General features: G+C 35.1%; 1 protein-coding gene across 2 annotated transcripts in view; it reads left to right on the top strand.

Annotated features, from left to right (window-relative positions):
• MGAT4C (MGAT4 family, member C) overlaps positions 1-10,357 on the top strand; it is a 776,551-nt gene extending 766,194 nt beyond the window's left edge. For both annotated transcript variants that reach the window (XM_005882986.2, XM_014530611.1), the window contains 2 exons: positions 4,768-4,915; positions 7,943-10,357. In XM_005882986.2, the coding sequence (XP_005883048.1) occupies positions 4,768-4,915; positions 7,943-9,084 (1,290 nt within the window). In that variant the 3' untranslated portion in view covers positions 9,085-10,357. The remainder of the gene's footprint in view (positions 1-4,767; positions 4,916-7,942) is intronic.
• The last annotated feature ends 16,582 nt before the right edge of the window (positions 10,358-26,939 follow it).

Genomic DNA, 26,939 nt, shown 5'->3' with positions numbered 1-26,939 from the left:
CGATGATCCGGCTGGCTGAAGCCCGGCTGACTGAAAGCTGGTTTCTAGGGTTTTGTTTAGCTTCTATATTTGCAACATAGTTGCGAGTTGCAGCAGCTGAGAGGCCGGCAAGTCAGGCGGGGGCCATCTTGGCTGACAGTTAATTTGCATAAGGATATGCTGATTAGCCATTGGGAAGGGTAGCGGTCATACGCTAATTACCATGTTTCTCTTTTATTAGTGTAGATATTCACTAAAAAGTAATATAGAACCTCAAAAACTAAAGGTATTGATGTTAAGATATTCAGTAGGTTATAAAAGATAAAATTAATGCATAATATATAAATTAATTTTAAGTGAATTATGGAAATATTCAAAAGGACTGATTCTGGCTAATGGTAAGAATTTAAATTGTTACTGTAATTATCACATCATATCATATGTGATGAGAATAACATGGACATTATTGCTTATTCACATTTTCTATCTGAGCTGAGGTTAAGATATCTAGAAAAATCTTAATTTTTATTCATCATTCCTGTTCACAGATTTTGTTTTATTTCTTTATATATAATTATTGATTTCAGAGAGGAAGGGGGAGAGAGAGAGAAATATTAATAGTGAGAGAAAATCATTGATTGGCTACCTCCTGCACGCCCCCTACTGAGGATCAAGCCCACAACCTGAGCCTGTTTGTGCCCTTGACCAGAATTGAACCTGAGACTGCAGACCGACACTCTATCCACTGAGCCAAACCAGGGCCTGCTCACATATTTTAGAAAATAAAACCTTTTGGACATACAGAGGACTGAAAAGGACTTTCCATCATGCAAGCACCCTGAAAGTTTGAATTAATACTTAGCAAGAGAAAATCTGAAAATAACCACAAAGTGTGTTTCCCAATAAAATGTTTTATTTCATCAAATAAACATGATTTATTAACTATCTACTATATACTATTCGATTTCCTATGAGGCAACTGTATGACCTTGGTACTTGGATCTTCTTAGAAGGCCTTCCCTAAAGTATTTTGCTTCATTTAGCATTTTTCTTTAATGGTGAAATTCTGCCAGATTCCTGTATCTTGACTCTACTAGGCCTTTTACCTTCAAGTATAGGTCTTGATCTCTTGGACCCTTCATTCTACCATTCAGTCAATTCACAATGGCTAAAATCACCACACACTAACACAGTTTGACTAAGCATGATTTAGGTAAACAGAGCACTGGAGGAACTTCTAATGATAATCATTTTGGTTTTCTGAAAGACCTGATTATTAGGTTTATGAGATATAAAGACAATAGAAGAAGGCTCATATGATCCAGCATTTTTTAACAAAATTAAAGATTATAAATTAACTAGAGGAGCTCTTGATGAATTATTTAATTCCGAAATAAAAATGTTATTTATTGCATCTGTGTCCACTGGTAAAAGGGAATCACATCTTGTAAGTCAAACACATGGTATTGGCAGGATGCTTATAGCCAATGATTTGCTGCATTTATGAGACACTTTCCAGTGCAATATTAATGTTTCACTTTAAACAGACAAAAGGTTATTGTGTACATTTTTATAACATCTTTATATATTTTGGAATAAAACCTCTTTAAATTCATAAAATTTAAATGCCTAAGGAGTAATAGACTATATGTCCATAAGAAGATCAAATACTATATAGCCCTGTTTTGTAAATTTTTACATGTTCATGTCTAAACATAGGTCCTAGCTACCTAAGGTAAAAGGTCTGAGTTAATGATGTAGTTCTTGAAGATCACTTTCTCAATGAATTTTTCTCTGGCTATATTAAGCATATAGCTATATAGTCAAAGTAGCAAATCAGCCCACTTATAGAGAAGCAATTACTTTTTATCTTTAAAACCTGAAATTATTCTTAACTATATTAACTTGGGAAGGGAATTAAAATGATTTTTAAGTACAACAACCCCCAATATTGAAAATTCAAAGAGAGCATTTTTATTAGTTTAATTTTTCACTATTTACTAAGTGATATTCTCTACCTAATTTATATTTTGAGCTACATTTTATCCCAGTGCATAATATGTATAAATATTTTAAACACTTTTAAATCATTAATGTAACATTATGTTAAAATTATTCTTCCAAAAATGTTTAATATCCTTAGAAAACTAGTCCTCTACTACAATACAATGCAGTTTCTTTTTCACAGTTCTCCCTCTTGACCCTTTTATCTGTGCTTATTTCATTTTCATAAAATTATCCAACTTGATTTTCTTTCTTGACTCCAAAATGCCACAATGTGTACTATTTTCTAAGTTTAGGCATGAGTCAGTCTTTCTTTTTCTGCCTTTCTTATTTCAGGGAAAATAAAAGTTCTAATTCGGAGAATTCAGACAATTAGAAGTAGTAAGGTCTCTGGAGTTACTTAGCAACTTTCTGCTCTTTTGCTAGAAAATGCGTTGGTGGCCTGAAATCCTGGGCATATAATAGTTTGGTGTTTTGCTTACTTATTAAGGATATAGTGCCTTTCAGCAGGAAAGGAAGCCAAGCTCAGTATATGAGAGCCAAATAGTATTACAAGGCAAACTAAGTAGAAGAGACACTACATGCCCAATCAACCTAGCTTCTGGGCTGTGAGCATCTTCAAAGTAGCCGATAGGGTATATATTTAGCCTGTAGTTAGTCCACTGAATTTCATTCCCATCCAGAAAATGATTGTCATAAAGTTTGTCTTATTCCTGAGAAATACACTATAGCTTAGTAGCTACAGAAAGACGGTATCTAGGGAGATTCTTGCTGTTCAGGTATATGCCTCTGGAAAGCAGTCAACAAGGCTGACTCAGGTGAAAGTTGCATTATTTATTTATGCTGAAAAGTGCAAAGCTTAGTCTTAAGAATTTAATAAAGTTATTTTATATACATTCCATTTTTATTTCCTATTCTGTTATGTCCTTCAATCAGGATGAATATATTTTATCTTATCACAGAAAAAAGCTGCATTTTTACATATTGAAGATAGAATTCTTAAAGTGATACTCAGTATCCTGCTCTTCCTTTAGAATGTGACATCACCTAAGAACAGAATGGTAAAATGAATTTAGTATTGTGACTACTGTAACTTTTATAGCTATATCTTCTAGATCTTATTGACTATGGATACCATTACATTACTATTAAAGTAGTTGTTGCTAAATTGAATTCCAGTTGCTTTTTGGCAATTCAAATTTGTTTATTTTAAAACTTTAATGATGTTCTATAACAGGACTGGGGAACTTTTTTTCCTGCCAATGTCCATTTGGATACTTATAACATCATTCGTGGGCCATACAAAATTATCAACTTAAACATTAGCCTGCTGTATTTGGTCAAATATTTAATTAACTCACCTTTGATGCCTTGGCAGGGCCAGACCAAATAATTTCACGGGCCTCATATGGCCCATGGACCGTAAGTTCTCACCCCTGTTTTATAGGTTTTCAGAAAGACACAGATTAAAATATTTAGATGTAAAAAAAAATTTAAATAATCAGATTCAATGGAATTTTAATTAGTATATTTATAAGAAATCTAGCACCCAACGTCTAATTTTATATATTTTGAAAGTTTAACTTACAGTTGGCAAACACATGATAAATTTTGTAATAGACTAAAGTATTTTTCTTTGTCAAAATTGTCAAGGCAATATAAAATACAGAAAGATAGTGTTAAACACCAAATATCAGTTCATAAACAGAACTGAATATACAGAAAATATCATCAGAATGAGTCTTGGTTTAGCAAGAACCAGACTGAAAGCTCTTCCCTGTCAGGGTATATGATTCTCAACTTTAATTTTAAACAAATTCCAGTCTGGCCACAGTTTTAAAAGTTTGGTGGATCACCTTTGCTATTGACATTTGAATTTGATACAAAATAGTAAATGATCCAATTGAGGTAAAATTTGTATTTGAACTCTTACTAATCTTTTAAAACTAGGTTTTAATGAAAGTTTTATTGACCACAGCCAAATAATAGGAAAATCAAATTAATTTAATGCCTTCACTTTCTCTTTAATGGCTTGCACATACCTGACTTGCCATTCTACTTTAAATAGTTTAAATAGGGCTACATAACATCACACAGTACAGCATATATCTTGCTCTCCAAATTTTTTTCTAATTAGGTTGCCCCCAAACATATTCCATGTGTTGTAAACTATATAGAAAAGCCATGCGAGTTGTCATTTTGCTAATAATGTATAAGCAATAGTCTTGATCAAATGGTGATTACTAGTAGATAAATTGAAACATACAATTGAATTTATATTAAAGAAAAGAGAAAAAGAAGAAGCTATAAATGGTAACAGGGTATGTATTTTAGACAAATAAGAATATATTTTTTTACTCTAGATAGTTTGGCTCAGTAGATAGAGGGTTAATATGATTCAAATGGGGAATTTAGTGGCAATTAGTTTTGCATGAAACTGTAAAATCAACTAAAGTCAAATTTTAAGATCCTGAAATTATTGTAAAGAATTTTAATTTTAACATGAAGGCAGTGAGAGTTTTCATGTAGATATTTTTATCAATAGTGCCATTATTAATGTATGCTATACAAAAGCAAATGTAACTGTAGTGTAACTAGTAGACTAGAGTAGAGAGAGCCTGGAGCAGAGACTCTAGGTAGGAATCCAGGTGAGAAATCATGACCTACAGAGGTGCCAGTAATTGAGATTTATATGACATGCATATTATATATCAGGAGAAACTTTTTTTAACCCATGACCATCTATTATTCATTTATTTCCTCTGCCTCTTTCTTGGCATCCAGGAAGGAGACAAACAGCTTATAAGGGAAACATCCACACATCAACTGAATTCAGAACGCTATGTGCATACTTTCAAAGATTTATCTAATTTCTCAGGGGCCATCAATGTCACCTATCGCTACTTAGCTTCCACTCCTTTGCAAAGAAAGCGTAAGTATCCTTACACTCTTAAATCAAGAATATATAAAATATTTTGTTTAAAAATAATGATGATTTGCTTCATTTGTATGGCAATAAAAGTTTATAGAATTTACTAACATAATACATTTTTGTGAAATTGTTCAATTTTTTCCTCAGAAATTACAATTACTCACTGATCCAATTCTATTAATAAAAAAAATTTTTAATGCCTTACTGTAGGACCATGTAGAGATACTAGGAAAAATCAAAATTTTTATTTTTATTTTACATATTTATTTTATTTACACCTTTTAATTTTTATTGTTATTTAGTTTTTATTAAATTTATTAGGGTGGCATTGGCTCAAAAAATGATATAGGAATCAAGGGTACAACTCAACAAAACATCTGCACACTGCATCCTGTGCCCATCACCCCAAGCAAAGTCTTTATATTAAATTTTAAACATTGTCTTTAAGAAATAACTATTTCCATATTGATATTCCCATATTTCAAACTTTAATGGTTTGGTTTTTGTAACTTACCACTAGTTTTGAATTAGTGAAAATCATTGTATCTGTTTCCTAAGGTACTATGTAACAAATTATCACAAACTCAATGGTTTAAATAAAACAACAAAAATTTATTATCTCACAATTTTAGAGGCTTGTGGTAGCATAATCACAATCCCTGCCTTTATCTTCACATGGCCCTCTTCCTTTGTCTCTCTGCATCTCTCTATAGCCTCTGCTTTCCTTATAAGGACACTAGTCATTGAATTTAGGGACCACTCTAAATACATTTAAGTTCATCACAAGAGCCTTAACTAATTACATCTGCAAAGATTCTACTTCCAAATATGGTCCACACTCTGAGGTTCCAGGGAGACATGAATTTTTGGAGGAAACTATTTAGCTTACTTCAGGCAATTTGAATCCATGAAGTAACATACTACATTTCATTGATTTCAAGATATCATGGATTACAGAAAGTATCATGGTCTAATCACTGTACCACTAAGAAAATATAAGTATCAGTTTTAATTGTAAGATGCTGCCCAGCAAGTGTTGCTCAGTGGTTGAGCATCGACCTATGAACCAGAAAATCATGGTTCAATTCCAGGCAGGACACATGCCCAGGTTGCAGGCTGGATCCCCAGCGTGGGGCATGCAGGAAGGAGCCGATCAATGACTCTCACCATTGATGTTTCTTTGCCTCTCCCTTATCTCAGAAATCAATAAAAATATATTTTAAAAACTAATAAAATAAAATAATTGTAAGATGTCATCAATCATAACATGCAACCAGATTTTAAAGTATTTCTGTATGAAAAATGTGAATTTTAGATTCAATGAAATACAGTGATATCATGAACTTCTTAATAGGTTGTGCGGAGACCACAAAAATTTAGTCTTTTGATCAGAAGTGTTTAGACAAGTGAATTTGTGATCACCAGGTGAGGAAATTGTAACTTAACTCAGATTTCTTTAGGTCTTTTATTCATTCTACTATTTCAAATATCTACTGATCTTAAGCTTCCATCCAATTGTATAAAACTGCCACTATTTTGTGATCTACATTTGTTTCACCACCTTTGTTCAAATATTGCTCATTTCCCTTTATCCAGGCTAGGTTTACTAATGTATATTGACACACATGTCAAATGCTTTATACTAAGGAGGCCATGTTAAACAGAGAAATGAGGGCAAAACAGTTTGAATCTTGCCACCATTCCACTTACTAAGCATTGCACTTTGCAAAGCTACCTAATCTCACTGTGATTTCGTTTCCCCAGCTATAAAGCAGGAATGATACACACAAAGCTATCCCAAAAGACTGTTATGAATATTAAGATGCACATTTCTAGTAAAATGCATAGACTTCTGTCATTTATGTAGGATGTGTTCTATAAGTATTGCCAATATTGAGCATTACTAAAGGCTGATAGTTTTAGTTTAATGGTACAGATAACATATAGGGTTTTCAGTAGAAGTCAGGGTTGTAACTCAGGTATTTAAACAAAATGTGTAAATCTCTCCCTCTCTGACAGATGAGTAAGAAATATTTTTTCTGGGAAGGGCTTTTTCAATATTGTGTAAATTACATTATGTAGGTGTCTGCATTAAAACAGTGATCTTGGTGAATGTAAACATTATCCTATTTTCCAAGTGGCGGTTCTGAAATTTTATTCGGTTCTCAGTCATGGTGAAAATGAAAACTTTAAAAAGTGAAAATATTTCAATAGAAAGACAGATAACACTTCTCAGAGGCAAACTGCCACTTTACCAGGTTTTATTTTATTCCTTAAAAATATCCGATTTCTAATTTTAGATTTAATTTTATCTAAATAAAAATTTTCCAGATAAAATTAACATAAAATGTGTTTCAAAATAGTAATATTCATGTCTTAGAACAATGTACCCTACATTTAAACTATAATGCAATTTTTCAAAATGAGCTTATACTATTGTTTGCATTCTAATTAACATACTGGATAAATTTCAAAATAAAGTTTTGAAGTCTAATTATGAATTCTTCTGATATAAGATAATACTGTGATTAAAGAAAAATGAAAATATGTGTCCTATGGAAAATTTAAAACAATTAAAAGAATGAGTTACTCTTAATTTTCTTTTTCATAATTTGAGACTAGTTTGTCATGCTTAACTGTGAATTTCCTTCTTCTTTTGTAGTTTTTTTTAAATAGTGTGGATATTATCTAAATATCTATCTTCTCTAATGGGTATAATAAGAACATTAAGCTGCAAAACACTTTAAACCATATTTTTCATTTCACAAATGTTTGCAGCAATAGGACTCATATCATTGTGCTTAAGATGCAATTTTCCATAGAAAATATCAATTATGTATAAACTACTATAGTTTTTATGTGTTGAGCATAATATTTTAATCACAAAATGTTCTATACATAATCATTTCCTAGATTTACTGAATATAGTAGCAGGCCTAAGGGGGAAATAACGTTTTGTTTCTTTTTATATGTTACTCGAAACCTATTTTACATTTAATTTGTCATCCTTCTGCATTCTTTGCTTAGGGTTTCTTACAATTGGACTTTCATCAGTGAAACGAAAAAAGGGAAACTATTTACTTGAGACAATCAAGTCAATTTTTGAGCAGTCCAGCTACGAAGAACTGAAGGAAATCTCAGTGGTGGTTCATCTGGCAGACTTTAACTCATCCTGGCGTGAGGTCATGGTCCAGGATATTACACAAAAATTTGCCCACCATATTATTGCGGGAAGATTAGTAGTGATACATGCTCCAGAGGAATATTACCCGATCCTGGATGGTCTTAAAAGAAATTACAACGATCCGGAAGATAGAGTCAGATTTCGTTCCAAGCAAAATGTAGATTATGCTTTTCTGCTCAATTTTTGTGCCAATACGTCAGACTATTATGTGATGCTTGAAGATGACGTTCGATGTTCAAAAAATTTCTTAACTGCCATCAAGAAAGTCATTACATCCCTAGAAGGGACCTACTGGGTAACTCTTGAGTTTTCTAAGCTTGGGTACATTGGAAAACTTTATCATTCACATGATCTCCCACGTTTGGCACATTTTTTATTAATGTTTTATCAAGAAATGCCTTGTGACTGGCTATTGACTCATTTTCGGGGTCTGCTGGCTCAGAAAAATGTGATCCGTTTTAAACCATCTCTCTTTCAGCACATGGGTTATTATTCATCCTATAAAGGGACTGAGAATAAGCTGAAGGATGATGATTTTGAAGAGGAGTCATTTGACATCCCTGATAACCCTCCTGCAAGTCTATATACCAATATGAATGTTTTTGAAAATTATGATGCCAGCAAGGCTTATAGTAGTGTTGATGAATACTTTTGGGGGAAACCACCTTCAATAGGAGACACCTTTGTGATTGTTTTTGAAAATCCAATTGTAATTAAAAAAATTAAAGTGAGTACTGGAACAGAAGACCGGCAAAATGACATTTTACATCATGGAGCCCTAGATGTTGGGGAAAATGTTATACTTTTCAAACAAAGTAGACAATGTGATACTTACATAAGACTAGGGGAATTCAAAAATGGAAACTTTGAAATGTCAGATGTGAATCAAAAAATTCCATTTGATATAAAGTGTATAAGGATATACATTACCAAAACACAAAAAGAGTGGCTGATTATTAGGAGTATTAGCATTTGGACTTCTTAGTCAATTAAATCAACATGTCCAGTAACTGAAACAGGTCTTCCTGTTTCCTTTTTTGTTACCTTCCTCTTTTGCTACCTTTGTCCTATGGAGGTAAAGCAACAGATGGGATATTTTAAAAGAAAGGTCAATCACCTTGGCAGTTTTGATTTACATATCATCATCATAATTTTACTTAAATATTCACTTGTATTTATTTCAACTTCTGAAGTTGAATATATAAGTTCACAGTTAATGCTTTCATTTATATTTTTAATGTTATCATGTTAATTTCAAAATTTCAACTGAATGTCAAAGAAGGTGGCATGAAGGATGTAAAAAAAGAAAATGTGGTTTATTGGATGGTAAGTCTTGAAAAATAGTTGCCAACTGTGTACATTTCCTCAAAATTTATAATTTATTATATCATCAGATAGCTTTTATTAAGAATCTCTGTGAATATGCAGTTGGTTAGAAAGATAATCTGCCTTTTTTTCTTGTAAATTTGTTTCCATAGACTCTTGTGCATCGATAATGAATACCTCCTCATAAAAATGATGTCTTTACAACAGAATTTTGTGTGTAGATGGGGCAATAGAAAGAAAAAAAAACTACAAAATCTCTCTCCTGATTATTTATACAAAAGGGAACATTGGTCATTGTATAAAAACACTTAATCGGGCACCCATTATTAATAAATTTTCTGTGGGAAGCCGTCTTTTTCTAGTTTCCCTTTTGCAAAAAATAAATAGTTATGTCCAATATTTTCAGGTTACATTGGGTTCCTGCACTTAATAGAAGAAATTAGAGAAGGCCTACAGTTAGTTCATTCCTATAAACATTTTCAGTATATACAGAAAATTTTTAAAATTGATTTTATATGTTTTATATTAAAAGTTGTATGATTGGAATCATATACTTTTGGGGTGTTTAAATTAACACCTTATAAAGAAGAAAAGTAAGAAACATAGAAATCAGTTGCCTTTTCTACACTCAGAGTGAGTTCATAGCAAAGCCAGAGTGAGAGATCAGATGTTCTGACATCCAGACAATGTCCTTTCCCTTGTGTGGAGATTGCTCCTCACACAATGTATGCTTTCTGTTCTCTGAAATATATGTTATGCTATCTGGAAAAGTTGGTATTATTTTTCCGTAAGTCCTATTACTGTTCTGTGGAGTAATCCTAAAGTGTCCTAAATGATACCATGTACCCAAATGGTAAGCAAACGACTAAATTTTGTTATAAGGATAATTGTGACTACACCATTTGTCCATTAAAGCAATTCAGGACACCTTAGTGCATCCTCAAACATTGTTGTTGTTGTTTTTAGAATATACTGAACTTGTCTCATCCTTTCTATTTTTGACAAACAGCAAAGATGAAAAATGATAAAAATAAATGAAGAGTACTTTGTGTGTGGATATGTGTTTATGTGTGTGTGTGTGTGTGTGAAGATTAGACTTGTGATACTGAGAATGAAAGAGAAATTCTTGTTCTTCCTTTCATCTTGACACAAAATTTTTAGGACTCACTGGTATGCTACAGTACAAAAAAAATTAGGAATTATTTTACTCAGTCTATCTAAATTGATTAAGTGAGAAACTCAGATAAACTATTGGAAAATATTTTTCTTTAGTCCATACACTAGATATTTATTTTTTGCACCCAGTTGCTATAATGTTAAAGAAAATATGAACCTGTAAATATTAATATCTTATAACACATCTAAGTCCTAAAGTCATAGAAAAGAAGAACATGGCCACTAAGCTATTATCGTTACATTGATTTGGAGAATACTTGCCACATAAAGATATTCTGTTTTCTTGGCTTGTCTTACCTGTTTTTATTAGCTGGCTGGTAGTTTAGTATTCTACAAATATATAAGAAATTATAAGAAAAACTTTGTACTGCACTTTCAGTGATAAAAGGTATATGACAAAGGCATGCAGTATCAAGATGTAGGCAGACTCCATGAAGTGAGTTGTAAACATTTACATATTCTTCTGAGAGTGATTTAAAAGACCAGCCATCTACACCACTTTTAGAAACTGCTTCAAGAAAGATTGCTGAGGATAACAGTGAAATTGGATGTTTGCTAGAGAATTATAAATGCAAATGTAATCCAAAGAGGTTGCATTTAATCTTAAATTTGATCCTTTCATTACTGAAATCAGGTTTGAATTATCTGGTCAATCACTAAAGATTGTCTCCATGTTTCTCTATAGGTTGACTATAGGTCAGTGTTCTAAGGAAAAGACTTTGACAAAGAAAGTTTCTCCATTAAAGATCAGGGTGGCAAATAACCTTTCTCTTTCAAAAAGAAAATCTGAGCTGACATTTTTTATATGATTTAAAATTGTATTTTCTATGTTTAAAAATTCTGAATGTGGCTCCAATAATGTCTCAGGCATAGAGCAAAAAGACAGTTATTAGGTTTAATTATATTCAATATGCTTTTAAGTAAGCATTACGTGATCTCTCTCTTTGAAGTAAGATTTTTTTAAATACATTATTTTCTTTTTTATAAATATCCAATGAAAAGGACTGGAAAGTGACATGAATAGTTATTTAATGGCTATGAAAATAAGATACTCACAGGTTTCAAGCACAAACTATAGTATATACGTCACATGATGTCTCAATTTGTATATTTTAAACTGACTAAAAGGTTTACTTATACTTAAAACTCTTCATAAGGGAGCCATTTCAGCATTTATGGTCATCAAAGAAAAGCATCTTATAAAAGCACAATAAAAATTTGGAAATACACATTTTTGGAAAATACACATTTTATAAGCAAGAACAGGTATGGATATAAAAAGTGTTAATGCAAGCACTCTTGCATTCTCATTAAAAAAAACTATAACTGTGCAATTTATAAAGTAGATATTTTCCAGGTATAAAAATATAATGTGGAAATCTATGTGTCATTTAGAACCATTTCTGTCCTACAGCCACACTTATAAGACTGGGACATTTCATTTCTTACTGAGCCAGTATTCTTTGGGAATTTTTATAAAGCTCTCATGGAAAAACTATGCCGTACAATAATTGGTATATATACAAAAACAAACATATCACTCAACATTTGTCAGTTTGTCAACATGTGTTTTGAACATGGCACCCAGGATTAAAATTGAAAACATTATTCTCAATGTCCTCTAACAACTGAAAATAACAGTCTAATTATCTTCTTTTTTCTTATCTATATATTTATTTAATGCAGTCTAAAATTACATTTATTTTTATCACCATACTACTGACTAATAGAACCCATGCCAAACATTATGATATTAGTTAGTTATATGATCTATGTATACATGTTTCATTTTTGAAGTTTTCATTTAATACTTAATATTAATTTTAAGAGAATTTCATCTTGTTTCTTCTGACCCACAATCCCCACTTTCTAGCTCTTGATTCTATCATTTACTACTTTAACCTAGCTCCCCAGTTTTCTGTTACCACCGATTTGATATTGTATACCTTTGTCTTCATAGGAGATACAATGGAAGGAGGAGGCAGACATGAGTTTGAAGCACAGGTCTTCAATTACTAGCCTCCAGATATTAAAAAAAAGTTATTTAGCCACTTTAAAACTCAGTTCCCTCATCTGTGAAATTGGAATAATTTTACCTGTGGAGGCTGTTAGGGCTAGACCTGGGATAAGCTCAGCAACCAATGCTATGTTATGTATCTGTAAAAAGATATTGCCCTTTAAAACACAACCAGAGACCTCTATCCTGATCGAAAAAGTCATAAACTTTACTAACCACTGGAAATGTCATCCAGCCAATGTTCTTCTCTTTGTTCAAAAGAATGCCATGTAGCCTAGCTGGCATGGCTCAGTAGTTGAGCATCAAGCTAAGAGCCAAGATCTGAGGTTGATGCTCAGTAGATGTGAGAGAAACACATCTATCGGTTGCTCCTGCAAGAGCCCTGATTTGGAAAAAGAATCAGAGGAGGAGAGACCAAGATGGCGGCATAGGTAAACACCGGAGACTGCTGCCGCAAACAACCACTTCAAAAATACAACTAAAAGACGGAACGGACATCACCCAGAACCACAGGAAGGCTGGCTGAGGAGAGACTCTTCAACTAGAAGGAAAAATAACAGCACACCGAGGCTCAGAGGAGGCGCAGTGTGGAAAAAACTCAGGTGCGGAGGTGCGCGCGCAAAGCGGGCTGGTGGCTGAGAGCGCGGTTGTCGTTTTCGGTCAGGGGGGAGTCTCAGACTCTGAGCTCCAGATACGGGCGAATCGCTGGGGACTCGGACCCAAACGGGAGAAGCGGGAGTGTCTGGCATCAGTTGGAAGGCAGCTTTCCCTCCGAGGTTTGCAGCGGTTCCGGGGGTTCTGAGAAGCAGAGCCTCTGGGAACAGGACTGAGGGCACCATAACGGCTCCCTCCGCCCGCCCTGTTGAGCCCGCCCCGCCCAAGCCCTGCGCAGAGCCATTTGCCGGATAGCCTCAGGCAAAGGCTAGATTAGCACCTCCCCAGAGGACAGAAGTTTTCCGCGGCAGACACAGCTGATTCACACAGCCAGTCGGCCTGGTGGTCAAATCCCTCTAGTATTAACTACAACAATCAAGGCTCAACTAGAACAAGACTGCGCACAAAGACCACTAGGGGGTGCACCAAGAAAGCATAAAAAATGCGGAGACAAAAAAACATGACAGAAATGGAGGATATAGAGCTAAAAATCGCAATTTTGAGGGCTTGCAAAAATGTGCTAGAAGCTGTCAATAAACTTGAGGAGAGAGTCACGAAAACTAATGAGACCCTCGATGCTATGATAAAGAACCAACTAGAAATTAAGCATACACGGACTGAAATAAAGAATATTATACAGACACCCAATAGCAGACCAGAGGAGCGCAAGAATCAAGCCAAAGATTTGAAATGCGAAGAAGCAAAAAACACCCAACCGGAAAAGCAAAATGAAAAAAGAATCCGAAAATACGAAGATAGTGTAAGGAGCCTCTGGGACAGCTTCAAGCGTACAAACATCAGAATAATTGGGGTGCCAGAAGATGAGAGACAGCAAGATATTGAAAACCTATTTGAAGAAATAATGGCAGAAAACTTCCCCCACCTGGTGAAAGAAATGGACTTACAGGTCCAAGAAGCGCAGAGAACCCCAAACAAAAGGAATCCAAAGAGGACCACACCAAGACACATCATAATTAAAATGCCAAGAGCAAAAGACAAAGAGAGAATCTTAAAAGCAGCAAGAGAAAGAGACTCAATTACCTACAAGGGAATACCCATACGACTGTCAGCTGATTTCTCAACAGAAACTTTGCAGGCCAGAAGGGAATGGCAAGAAATATTCAAAGTGCTGAATACCAAGAACCTACAACCAAGAATACTTTATCCAGCAAAGCTATCATTCAGAATTGAAGGTCAGATAAAGAGCTTCACAGATAAGGAAAAGCTAAAGGAGTTCATCACCACTAAACCAGTATTATACGAAATGCTGAAAGGTATCCTTTAAGAGGAGGAAGAAGAAAAAGGTAAAGATACAAATTGTGAACAACAAACATGCATCTATCAACAAGTGAATCTAAGAATCAAGTGAATAAATAATCTGATGTACAGAATGAACTGGTGATTATAATGAATCAGGGACATAGAAAGGGAATGGACTGACTATTCTTGGGGGGGAAAGGGAAATGGGAGATGCAGGAAGAGACTGGACAAAAATCGTGCACCTATGGATGAGGACAGTGGGTGGGGAGTGAGGGCGGAGGGTGGGGCGGGAACTGGGAGGAGGGGAGTGCATTTATCATTCTTCTAAATTTAACTTTGCACAAGTAACCCATGTAAAAAATCTATATTTTTCAAAACTTGTAAATAAAAATAACCTTAACTAAATAAATAAATAAATAAATAAAGTGTACAGTTCTATGTTGCTTAGAGGTCACAGGGTTAACTATGCTACCACAATCTATCCCACTATTATCAGAGCTAAGTTTGATCACCTGGTTACAGTGATGACCACAAGAGAAGACAGACATTTTAATTTCACAAAGATTTATTGAGCTCAATGAGCCTAACCCTGCATGGGGCACTAGACTCAGAAAGATAGTAGGACTGAGCATTTAAGTGCAGCCCCAGTGGAGTGCTGTGGATCAAAGTTAAATCCCTTGGAGAAAGTGGGTGCTGGGGAAGTGGAGCTCCCACAAGACAGACTTAATTTGTGAGGTCTTAAAAATCATGGGAAAGCAAGTGGGCATCCAGCACGCCTTTCCTCTCCCTTCCATATACCTGTGTCGTTAACATTGTAAATATTAATGATTATATATATATATATGTATATATGACAATATTTCATGTATATGTATTTGTGTTATGAGAGAGAACCTTTAGCATGACTATTTTATCTTCCACACCTCAACTTATTCTTGTCTTTAGCTTTCTGGTTGTGTTCCCCCTGACCTGGCTTTTAGTTACATGTCCTTGCTCAAATACATGACATCCTCTGAAAATCCTATCTCATTAGAAAATCATATCTCTATTAGTGGCCTGGTGCACAAAATTTGTGCATGGGGCAGGGGGGTTCCCTCAGCCCAGCCTGCACCCTCTCCAATCAGGGACCCCTTGGGACCGCTCACAATCTGGGACTACTGGCTCCTAACTGCTCACCTGCCTGCCTGCCTGATTGCCCCTAACCCCACTGAAAAGAGGAACAAATGTAACCTGAACAATAAAGATTTAATTTAAAAAAAAAAAAAAAAAAGAGCCCTGATTTGATCGATTCATGGATCAGGGATCATGCCCTGGTTGTGGGCTTGATCTTCATTGGGGGGCAGGAAAGAGGCAGCTGATCAATGATTCCTTTCATCATTGATATTTCTATCTCCCTTCCTCTCTGAAATCTCCTACTTTTTAAAAATATATTTTAAAAAAGAATGTCATGTAGAATTATGGAAATGCCTTCCCAAATTAAAATATATTCTTTGCATTTTATTACTCTAGAAATGTTTTCCAGCCTGCCTGCCAATTCTCCCCTAACCTCTCTGCCTGCCTGCCAATTCTCCCCTAACCTCTCTGCCTGCCTGCCAATTCTCCCCTAACCTCTCTGCCTGCCTGCCAATTCTCCCCTAACCTCTCTGCCTGCCTGCCTAATCATCCCTAACTGCCCTCCCCTGCCGGCCTGATCTTGCCCCAAATGGCCCTCCACTGCTGGCCTGGTTGGTCCCAACTGCCCTTCCCTACCAACCTGATCACCCCTAACTGCCTCTGCCTCAACCCCCACCACCATGGCTTTTTCCAGAAGGAAGTCAGATGTCTGGAAGATGGATGGTTGACCCGGTCTAATTAGCATATTACTCTTTTATTAGTATAGATAGATTATATAGGATAGGATTCGTTAAATGGGGGGGGGAGCCTTTTTCAGCAGGAGGAGATGCTCTTGGCAGACAAAAACACATAATCCCTATATCTGGACTGATAGCCAGCCATGCACTATACTGCCAAGCCGGTCATTAAAAAATTGAACTGGCCCTGGCCGGCTTGGCTCAGTGGATAGAGCATCGGCCTGCGGACTGAAGGGTCCCGGGTTCGATTCCGGCCAAGGGCACATGCCTGGGTTTCGGGCTCAATCCCCAGTGGGGGTGTGCAGGAGGCAGCCGATCGATGATTCTCTCTCATCATTGATGTTTCTATCTCTCTCTCCTCCCTTCCTCTCTGAAACCAATAAATATATTTTAAAAAAAAATCGAACCGCTTTCTTACACCTTACACCAAACAGCTGTTGCCCTTAAAACCGCTCCTCAGACCTCACCTGAGATTCTGCCTTCAAAATTCACCCGGATTAGGTTCTGATTAGTTGATTTCTATGCCAGTCAGCATCAAAAGCTCCGCCTCCTAGGCAGCCATTGGCTCCTCACAGTTCACCCAGATTTGGTTCTAATTGGTCAGTTTCTATGCCAGTCAGCGACTCTGGGCCTATCTCCAGGCCTCATCAGAGAGGCAGGGCTGATCAGAAGCCCGCTAAGAGGCCAGAGAGAAAGAGAGGCGTGGCTGCTGGACAGGCCTGGAGAGAAAGAGAGAGGCAAGGGCTGATCAACAGCTGCCACAGAGGCTGCGGATCAGACCCTGCTTCTCTCTCCAGGCCTCTCTCCGGGCCTGATCCACAGTCTCCTTGGCAGTCAGTGCTGGGTCGCCTTGCCCACAGTGGTGGCAGTCAGTGCTGGGTCACCATGGCAACCCACCACTGACTGCAGGACTGACTTCTGGTAGGTCGAGCCTTTGGTCATTTTGGACATGAATATGTATTTTTATATATTAGGATTAAGTTCTTTAAATGTTTATTAGAGGATCTCATCCCTCTGAAAAGAGGATTCCTCATTTTAGAATTATAGGTTTATATTTATTTTTTTGAATCCTTAACATTTTGGTTAAAATATGAATTTCATGGCATTTTTTACCCTAAAGATATTAAGATAACAAAGTCACACTTCCCCAAAATTCTAGTCCTTTCAACTTCATCATTCTGTTTATGTTTACCCTGATTTAAATACAGAGTAGAACTCACTTTATTTGTCTCCAAACTAGGCTGTTTTAATCTTGTATTTTGAACATTGAAATTGAAATGTAGATTTGAGGCCCTAGCTGGTTTGGCTCAGTGGATAGAGCTTTGGCCTCTGGACCAAAGGGTCCTGAGTTCCATTCCAGTCAAGAGCATTTACCTTGGTTACAGGCTCCTTCCTGGCCCAGGCCCTGGTCAGGGCTCCTGCAGGAGGCAACCAATATATATGTTTCTCTCACACTGATCTTTCTGTCTCTCCTCCACTCTCTGTAAAAAATCAATGGAAAAATATCCTCGGGTGAGGATTAACAACACAAGAAAGAAGGGAAGAAAGAAAGAAATGCAGATTTGAGGGCATTTTTAAAATAATTAGATCTGAACATTATTCTGAAAAAGTACACATGTGAGACCAAAGTAGACTTTTTTTTTTATTTGAAAAAATGCTTCTGATTCGGATTTTACTCTATCTAAATAGTTTCTATAAAGATTTACCCAAAAGTTAAATTCATTATGAGAGAGAATATGTAAATTATATATGCTCATAGAAATATAATCACATTAAGAATATAGCATGTTCAAATTTCATGTCTTAAAAGAGGAAAAACGATATCATAAATAGCCATCTCTTTAAAATAGATGAATTAAAGACACAGTAATATGATTCTCAATATTTTTGTCTGAAATTAATATTTCTATGAAGCATACTTTACACTCGTTAAATTTAATATGCAGTATAGTATCACCTTATTTAATGGTTGTTTAAGGGTTAACAATGACAGTGAATAAACAAAGTTCAGAAACTTAGTCTATACTTTCAATATATTCTGTGTTACCATAGCTTAAATCACAATAGCCAACATAACCTATAATCATTCTGCCTAGTTCCAGATAAGTACAATTTTATACAATGTATAAAAGTCATCAAACATCAAAATATAAGTAAAACAATGGAGGCTGTCAGCACTTAAAATGGAAACCTAACTATTGCAAAAATATTTAATTTATGGTCAAAGGTCTGGAAGGGATGCAGGGAATTTTTCTCTTCTATCTTCTCCCTCACTTCATTGGTCAACAAGGAAATAAAATACTTGCACTTCTTCACAGAAATATATAACAATCCCATTTTTAATCTCCAAGGCTTTAAACTCTATTGCAACCCAGACATTTAAAAATACTTTGAAAAAAAGCTCTTGATATATATTACACGTATCTATTTCCCCATGAAATATTTCACCTTTGTTTAACTATTTAACCTGTCTTATTTTCTCATTATTATAGCTTCCTCCTACTTTTAAATATATTTATTTTTTTACACTTAAACATTGTTATTCTACATTGTTTACTTTATGAGTAAATGAGAGTGTATTTCTACCTAAAAAGTTAAAATGATGATCTTAATTTCTTTACCACTATCTATCTTTTAAAGTAATCTGTTTTCGATTCTACGTTACTTATGTTGTTGGTCATTATAAGACAAATGAGATGGTAATAACTGTGGGAAGAATTATTAATTACTAAATGAACTTAAACTGCATCTTACACTTTAAAAATTAGTGCTTTTGAAAAGTATTGAGAGTTTACACCTTTCCCTCTATTTGTATCACATTGGACCTAGTCTTCAATTATAATTACTTATCTAAAAATAATTATTCTAAGGGAAAAATATAAGAAGAATAGTTTCCTAGAAGGTCATGTCCTTGATATATAAATTAGCTTAAGACAGTTATTTAAAAGAAAGAAACTGATCTCTGCTAGTGAAATAAACAATATTTTCTCCCTAAGTAAACATATCTACAACCTTAATTTTACATAAAATTAAAATAAAGAAGTATTCTCATTTGAAGTAAATATCCAAATTTTTTAAAAAATAATTCTATTAATACAATTTTAACTTATATTTGCAACATTTCCCAAGTTCTGAATTATATGTAACTGGGCACAAAATATTTGTTTTGCGTGTGGTATCTTCATCCATCATAAATTGGTCATCAATCATGACCTTCTTAATATTCTTAAAAATCACTTTGAAGAACCGGTTACTTTGAAAAAAGACTTGGAAAATCTTTTACTAATAATCAAGATTTTTGAAACTTAAGTGTGTATTTTAAATATTTGTAATTTAATGGTTGGAGATGTGTTTAGTTAAATGCATAAACCAAAGTATTTCTACCTTTAACTTTCTGCTAATTTACAGAGTAGGCAAGAAACAGACACTCAAAATATCCCTTTTTACATCAAATAGCTATCAAATGAATGATAATAACAACCTATCGTTAATTTAACTTCAACTGTTGATTAGGTACTCCTTTTAAATATTGTGGTAGGAGATCTGTTTGAGCATCTAGGGAGTGCAAGAATCACAACCGGATAAATGTTATATACATGAGCTGAAAGATTTCAGAAGGAAAGCTTACTTCATGATTTGCCTAATGCAAGTTGTTATCGTCCCTCTCAGCATTACATATTAATATGGCTCAACTTGTTGGTCTATAAAACTCCTCAAATTTTTATTCTAATCAAAAATTTATTCTTGTGTCAAAAGACAATTTAGATGCTTTTACTTACTTGCCCAAGTAGATTAATCTTATTCTTAAGGAAATCAGAATTCCAGATTAGTCCTGAAGCTCTATTTTGCTATGTCATTTTACTAAATGGATAAACTATTTCCTGCCATGGTGAGCTACAAGATGTCTAAAATAATTTGGGAAATGATAAGTCTGTGTTATGTGTAGTCTATAAAACCAATAAAAATGTAAGTGCCCTTCTAGGTAAAGTAACCTAAACTGATTATCTTTGAAAGGTAAAAATATCATTTTTAAATATTTTTCTGAAATATCTCTCAATTTGCCAATTCAGTTTAATGGAGATAATGCTATATATTATTCATCAACATATTACCAAATAAGTAGGTGCTTAATAAGTAGTGATCTGATACACTTCTAAAAATAGCTGTCAAAATACTATTCATAGTGTCACTCTAATATTTAGTATTTCATTTTATAAGAAGAAAGTGATGTTTTAAAAATTATTTTTATAATACATATTTTATTATTACAAATATGTTTATATCACTATTAAAATAAATAATTTAATGTATTATAAATATATATTTTCCACCATTTTTCTGATTTCCATAAGTGAATTAAAAAAATTGTTGCAATGAAATTTACACATTGCTTTCACAATAAGATTTTACAAGGTACAGTTTTATTTAAAACAAACAACAATCCCCAAGCCACTGCTTTATTTTGTTTTAACTGCTTTGTTTTGTTTTAATCATATAATCATAATTTATATGATTGATTTATGTTTTAGTCACTAATGTTTTAGGAGTAATAGAGATAGACATTGTATTGCACATTTTTAGTAAGTTAACAAACCAGTTCTATATGCTATGTCAACATTCTTGATTAAGCGATTTATTGATCTGACCATATAATATACAATGTAAAATATATATTTTTTAAAATATATTTTTATTGATTTCAGAGAGGAAGGGAAAATTGAGAGAGAGGTACAAACATCAATGATGAGAGAGAATCATTGGTCAGCTGCCTCCTGCACGCCCCCTACTGGGGACTGAGCCCTCAACCCTGGGCATGTGCCCTTGACCAGAATCGAACCTGGGACCTTTCAGTTCATGGGCCTCTTTCCACTAAGCCAAACTGGCTAGGGCACAAAGTAAAATATTAATCCATTTTATTTCAAAGCAATATAAGAGCTGGATAATAAAAATATTGAGAATTTGAAATAGTCTAAGCATACTACATTTAATTAATTACATTACTGCTTTTCATAATAGTATATTCAGGACAAAAAAATTATTCAAATGAGTGCACACAGGGAAGTTAGTTATGTCCAGGTAGACTTTAAAATAACAAGAACAATATGGTGGTGGTATAGCTGGATTATGCTGATTAACAGTTGAGAGGTTTTAAAGTAGTCTAGGAGGATTTTTAATCAATGTGTCTACATTAATAATCACTTTAATGTCTTCCACTGACTTGATCCAACAATTTAGTTATACTTCCAAGAAATTAAAAAAGAAATCTAATTTTGTAAAGTTTTCTTTTTTATACAGTTGATTATGTTAGTGAGTCTACCAGATGTTTCAAAACTTACCTTGATTTAATCCTTAATGAAATTGACTATCAATCTATTAAAGAGAAATAAAAATCAGTATTGGTCGTTATGCAAGCAAAACCCCTAGAGGGATTATTGAACTTTATCTCATTTAATTATTTATTAGCTTGATTGATCTAGGAAAAATATTGACACAACTAATGTTAATGAATTAATGATATTTCCTTAGAAATTATTTAAATAATATTAATAATTCATATTTAAGAGAGGGTAGGAGAGGAGACCACAGAATGAGACTAAATTATCTAGTTCCAAAGAAAAGGCATCTGAGTTGATAAGAAATGAAAACAAAACTAACAAGCCTTCACAAATTACAGATGTTACTTAGGCCTGGCATCTAGAACAGGGCTTAAGCACAAACAGCATGTTCTCAGCAACTATGGGACGCAATGCCAAGACCTTGTGTTTATTTTATTACCTTATTTAATAAGTGAAACAATATTATGAAATAAGAATATCATTAAGCCTAACAGCATATGAGAAAATTGGGATGTAATAACTCACCCAAGGTCATACTATAATAATAAAAGTGTAATATGCTAATTAGAATGGATGTCCTTCTGGACGCCCTTACAGACAAAACCTCAGAGGCAGGGGCCAAGGCAGAGGTGGCAGAGGCAGCCACCACGGCCGAGGCAGCCACCACTACGACAGTGGGGCTGAGCTCCTTGCACAAATTTTGTGCGTCGGGCCTCTAGTAAACTAATAAGCGATTCAGAGTGATTTCTATCTCAGGTCTGTGTAATTCAAAAGTCCATGACCCTAACCACTATTGTATATCACCTTCCAATTATAATAAGTTCACTGATAATGCACTTGTCTATAAATTATTTATCTAGAAGATGTAACAATATTTTCTGAATAAATAAGACATTATTACATCAAAAATAATATTAAAAGTCTAAAAATAATTCAGATAACTAGAAGTTCCTTCATGTAAATATTTTTTTTAATTTATAAAAAATATAAACATCTAAGACACTCAATCCTATCATTCATTTCACTAAACTAACTACAACCTGAAGGTCTAAGGTATCTTTTTCTAATTTTAGATATTTAAGAAATAAAACTCATGGATTCTGGGTACATTAAATAGGATTCCAAAAGTTGTAAATTTGAATTAATGCATTATATTATAACTCCAGCCCCAAATCTGCCAAATTGGTAGTTTGGCAATATGTGCAAAATGTTTTTTGGTTGATTATTTGAATTTTTACAAACTTTCAGCTAATCCAGGTTGTAAAATACCAACAAACTTTAAAGTTGCATTTATCAGTTTATAGCTTACATGTACTGAATGCTTAGTATGCACTAGATATTCTCCTAATGGCTACTTCCAGTACCCATAAAAATAGTGTTTATCATAACTCAAAATGTAAAAGCATCATGTGGATAATTTACTGAATTCAGACTACTGATTCTTTTTTGTTGTTGTTTTGTTAATCCTTACCCAAGGATATTTTTAATTGATTTTTAGGAAGAGTGGAAGAAGGAGGGAAAGACAGAGAGAAACATAATGTGAGAGAAAAACATTGATTGGTTGCCTCCTGTAGGAGCCCTGACCAGGGTCTGGGCCGGGGAGGAGCCTGCAACCAAAGTACTTGCCCTTAACCTCTTGACTGGAATGGAACCTGGGACCCTTTGGTCTGCAGACCGACACTCTATCCACTGAGCCAAACCGGCTAGAGCAAGACTACTGGATTCTTACCAATACTTTTGGGATGGGTCTAGAAATTGGTATTTTTTATGTATTCCAGTTGACATTCATGCTGGTGGTTCACGAACTCCTTTCTAAAACACTGCATCAAATTCTTACAACTCTCAAGTAGTCATGACTATTATTCTTACTTCATAGAAGAGGTATCTCAAGGTTAGAATTAAGTAGTTTGCTCAAGGTCATACAGTAGAGATGGATCAAAACTCTGGCTTTGTTAATGAAATTCTAAACCCAGTTCTTCTGAACACTATCATTCTTTACTCAAATATATTTAAATTAGTCGTTTTTTAACTCTGCTTGTTAACATCATCAGAGAAGCATCTACCATTCCTGAGCTCCATTCTCAGAGTCTAGCATAAGCGCTCTGGAATTTCCAGAATCAGTATTTCTTTTTTCCTAAGTGATTCCAGTGTGCAGCCAGACTGGGAAACACTGTGCAATTGAGAATTATTGTACAACAGTGAAATTCCACTTCTCATTTACCCAAGGTGCAAAAGCCACAGATTAGGAAACAAGATAGAGGGTGTAGAATTTTCTTTGTTGTTCCTTGCACTTGTATATTATTTCAATATTAGAGGCCTGGTATATGAAATTCATGCACTAGGGGGGGGGGCCCTCAGCCCAGCCTGCACCCTCTCCAATCTGGGACCCCTTGAGGGATGTCCGACTGCCGGTTTAGGTCCGAACCTCCCAACCACTTGCCTGCCTGCCTGCCTGATTGCCCCTAACCACTTCTGCCTGCCAGCCTGATCGCCCCCAACTGCCTTCCCCTGCCAGCCATCTTGTGGCTGTGGGCGCTGCCATCTTTGATGGTGTGGCAGTCAATTAGCATATTCCATCCTTATTGGCTGTGGGTGCCGCCATCCTTGCAGCCTGCTGCTCAGTCATTTGGTTGTCCCTCACTAACCCCCGTGCCGGCCTGGTCACCCCACTCCGCCTGCTGTTCAGTCGTTTGGTCATCCCTCACTAACCCCCATGCCAGCCTGGTCGCCCCACGCATCCTGTTCGGCCGCCCATTCAGTTGTGATGGTCGCTTAGGCTTTGATATATATAGACTACTATGATTGAACTGAAAAATAATAACTTCAGCCAACTTCCTATTGCTGAGTTTATAGAGGTCATCACACAAGTCTTCCTATTGAATATAGGATTCTAATTTTGGGGGAAACTGCAAATAATCATTTTATAAATGGGCCTTGACATATACATTTTATTAATTATAAATGAGGAGTCTTCATTTTAATACACAAAATCTAATGGTCCCACCGTTTTTGTTTGTTAAAATACAAGAATGTAAATAGCAATGGCTTTCAACCCACTGCTGTCTGTGAGCTGAATTACCCTCCTTGTTCCATAAAGTTAAGTAAATTTATTCAAGAAAAAGGGAGAAAAATTAAGCTTTGTTTCAACTTTTCCATAGTAGGTTTTTTTTAAAAAAATTACATAAATGTCAATATACATGTATTTCATCATGCAGTTATAGCTCATATTATCTAAATCTCTAGTGTTATTTTTTTGTCTTTTTTCCCAGGAACTGGGTACTTTAAAATGTATTTGTCAAGTTTTCAAAATTTAGTTAACAGAGAACACACTAAGTTGCTCTGAGTGTTTAGAGAGTTTGCAGTTATTTGATGTATAGTAATACAGAGAAATTGCAGTGTTTATTTGCATACCTATAAAGTATCAGAAATCTTAGTGATGAGTATTTGAGTCAAAAAGAGCAAAGGCGCTGAAACCAGTTTGGCTCAGTGGATAGAGCGTCGGCCTGCTGAAGGGTCCCGGGTTCGGTTCCGGTCAAGGGCATGTACCTGGGTTGCGGGCACATCCCCAGTAGGAGATGTGCAGGAGGCAGCTGATTGGTGTTTCTCTCTCATTGATGTTTCTGACTCTGTCTCTCTCCCTTCCTCTCTGTAAAAAATCAATAAAATATATATATTTTTTTAAAAAAGAGCAAAGGCAATAAACACAATAAATGTTCACATACATGCATACATATGTTAACATACACATTCACAAATAGTTCTAAAGAGTCCCCTACATCAAGTCCAACTAAGAGAAACAAGTTTATCTAAACTCATTAAAAAATAAAATAAAAACTGGTCATGCTCTGGCTGGGTGGCTAGGATGATTGGAGCATTATCTCATACACCAAAAGAGTACATACGTAAGGTGTGGGTTCGATCATCTGTTGGGGAGTTTATCTATCTATCTATCTATCTATCTATCTATCTATCTATCTATCATCTATCTATCTATCATCTATCTACCTACCTAACTATCTATCTATCTCTCCCCCCTTTCCTCGCTCTCTAAAAATTAAACTGGTTACTTACTTTTTTTGAGACCAATAAATCTATTCATATACAGTGGGGCCTTGACTTACGAGTGTCCCGACTAACGAGTTTTTTGAGATACCAGCTGTCTCTCGGCCAATTTTTTGCATTGAGTTGATAGAGTAATTTGAGTTAACGAGCTCGGTCTTGGGACGAATTAAACTCTTAAGTCAAGGCCCCACTGTATTGATGTTCTGCCTTATTCCAAAATATAATTTCTTCTGCACAGGGTCTCTAGCTAAAATGAAGTATTTTTTCTTTGCTTATGGATGACATCATAAATAATATTTTGAGGTCAATTTTTATGTTGGACTCTCATGATTTTTAGATTTGATCTACATAAAACTTCAGGAACATTCATTTGTATTATTTGCAATTTGTAAACATTACTGAAAATGTATGATATTAAGCTTGAATTTATGGATTTTATATATTTCTTATAGTTATTTTATTTCTTGTCAAACCTCGGAGGGAAAGCTGCCTTCCAACTGATGCCAGACACTCCCGCTTCTCCCGTTTGGGTCCGAGTCCCCAGCGATTCGCCCGTATCTGGAGCTCAGAGTCTGAGACTCCCCCCTGACCGAAAACGACAACCGCGCTCTCAGCCACCAGCCCGCTTTGCGCGCGCACCTCCGCACCTGAGTATTTTCCACACTGCGCCTCCTCTGAGCCTCGGTGTGCTGTTATTTTTCCTTCTAGTTGAAGAGTCTCTCCTCAGCCAGCCTTCCTGTGGTTCTGGGTGATGTCCGTTCCGTCTTTTAGTTGTATTTTTGAAGTGGTTGTTTGCGGCAGCAGTCTCCGGTGTTTACCTATGCCGCCATCTTGGTCTCCTATATATTTCTTATAGTTATTTGATTTCTTGTAGATTTCCTGCAGCTATTTATTAGTCTCAACATAACCAATTTTATTTCTAAATGTCTTATTGGTTAATATAAAAGCAATAACATTTTCTTCTAAGATGAAACAAAACTTGTTATTTTCAAACAACATTTAAATCAAAGGATGTAGTCCTAGCTGGTTTGGCTCAGTGGATAGAGTTGGCCTGTGGACTGAAGGGTCCTGAGTTCGAATCCAATAAAGGGCATATGCCTGGGTTGCCGGATTGATCGTAGGGGGCATGCGGGAAGCAGCCGATCAATGATTCTCTCTC

This window comes from Myotis brandtii, unplaced genomic scaffold (assembly GCF_000412655.1).
Source record: "Myotis brandtii unplaced genomic scaffold, ASM41265v1 scaffold745, whole genome shotgun sequence".
Lineage (NCBI taxonomy): Eukaryota > Metazoa > Chordata > Mammalia > Chiroptera > Vespertilionidae > Myotis > Myotis brandtii.
Note: the sequence above shows the minus strand (reverse complement) of the source record. Positions and strands in the feature narration are given on the sequence as shown.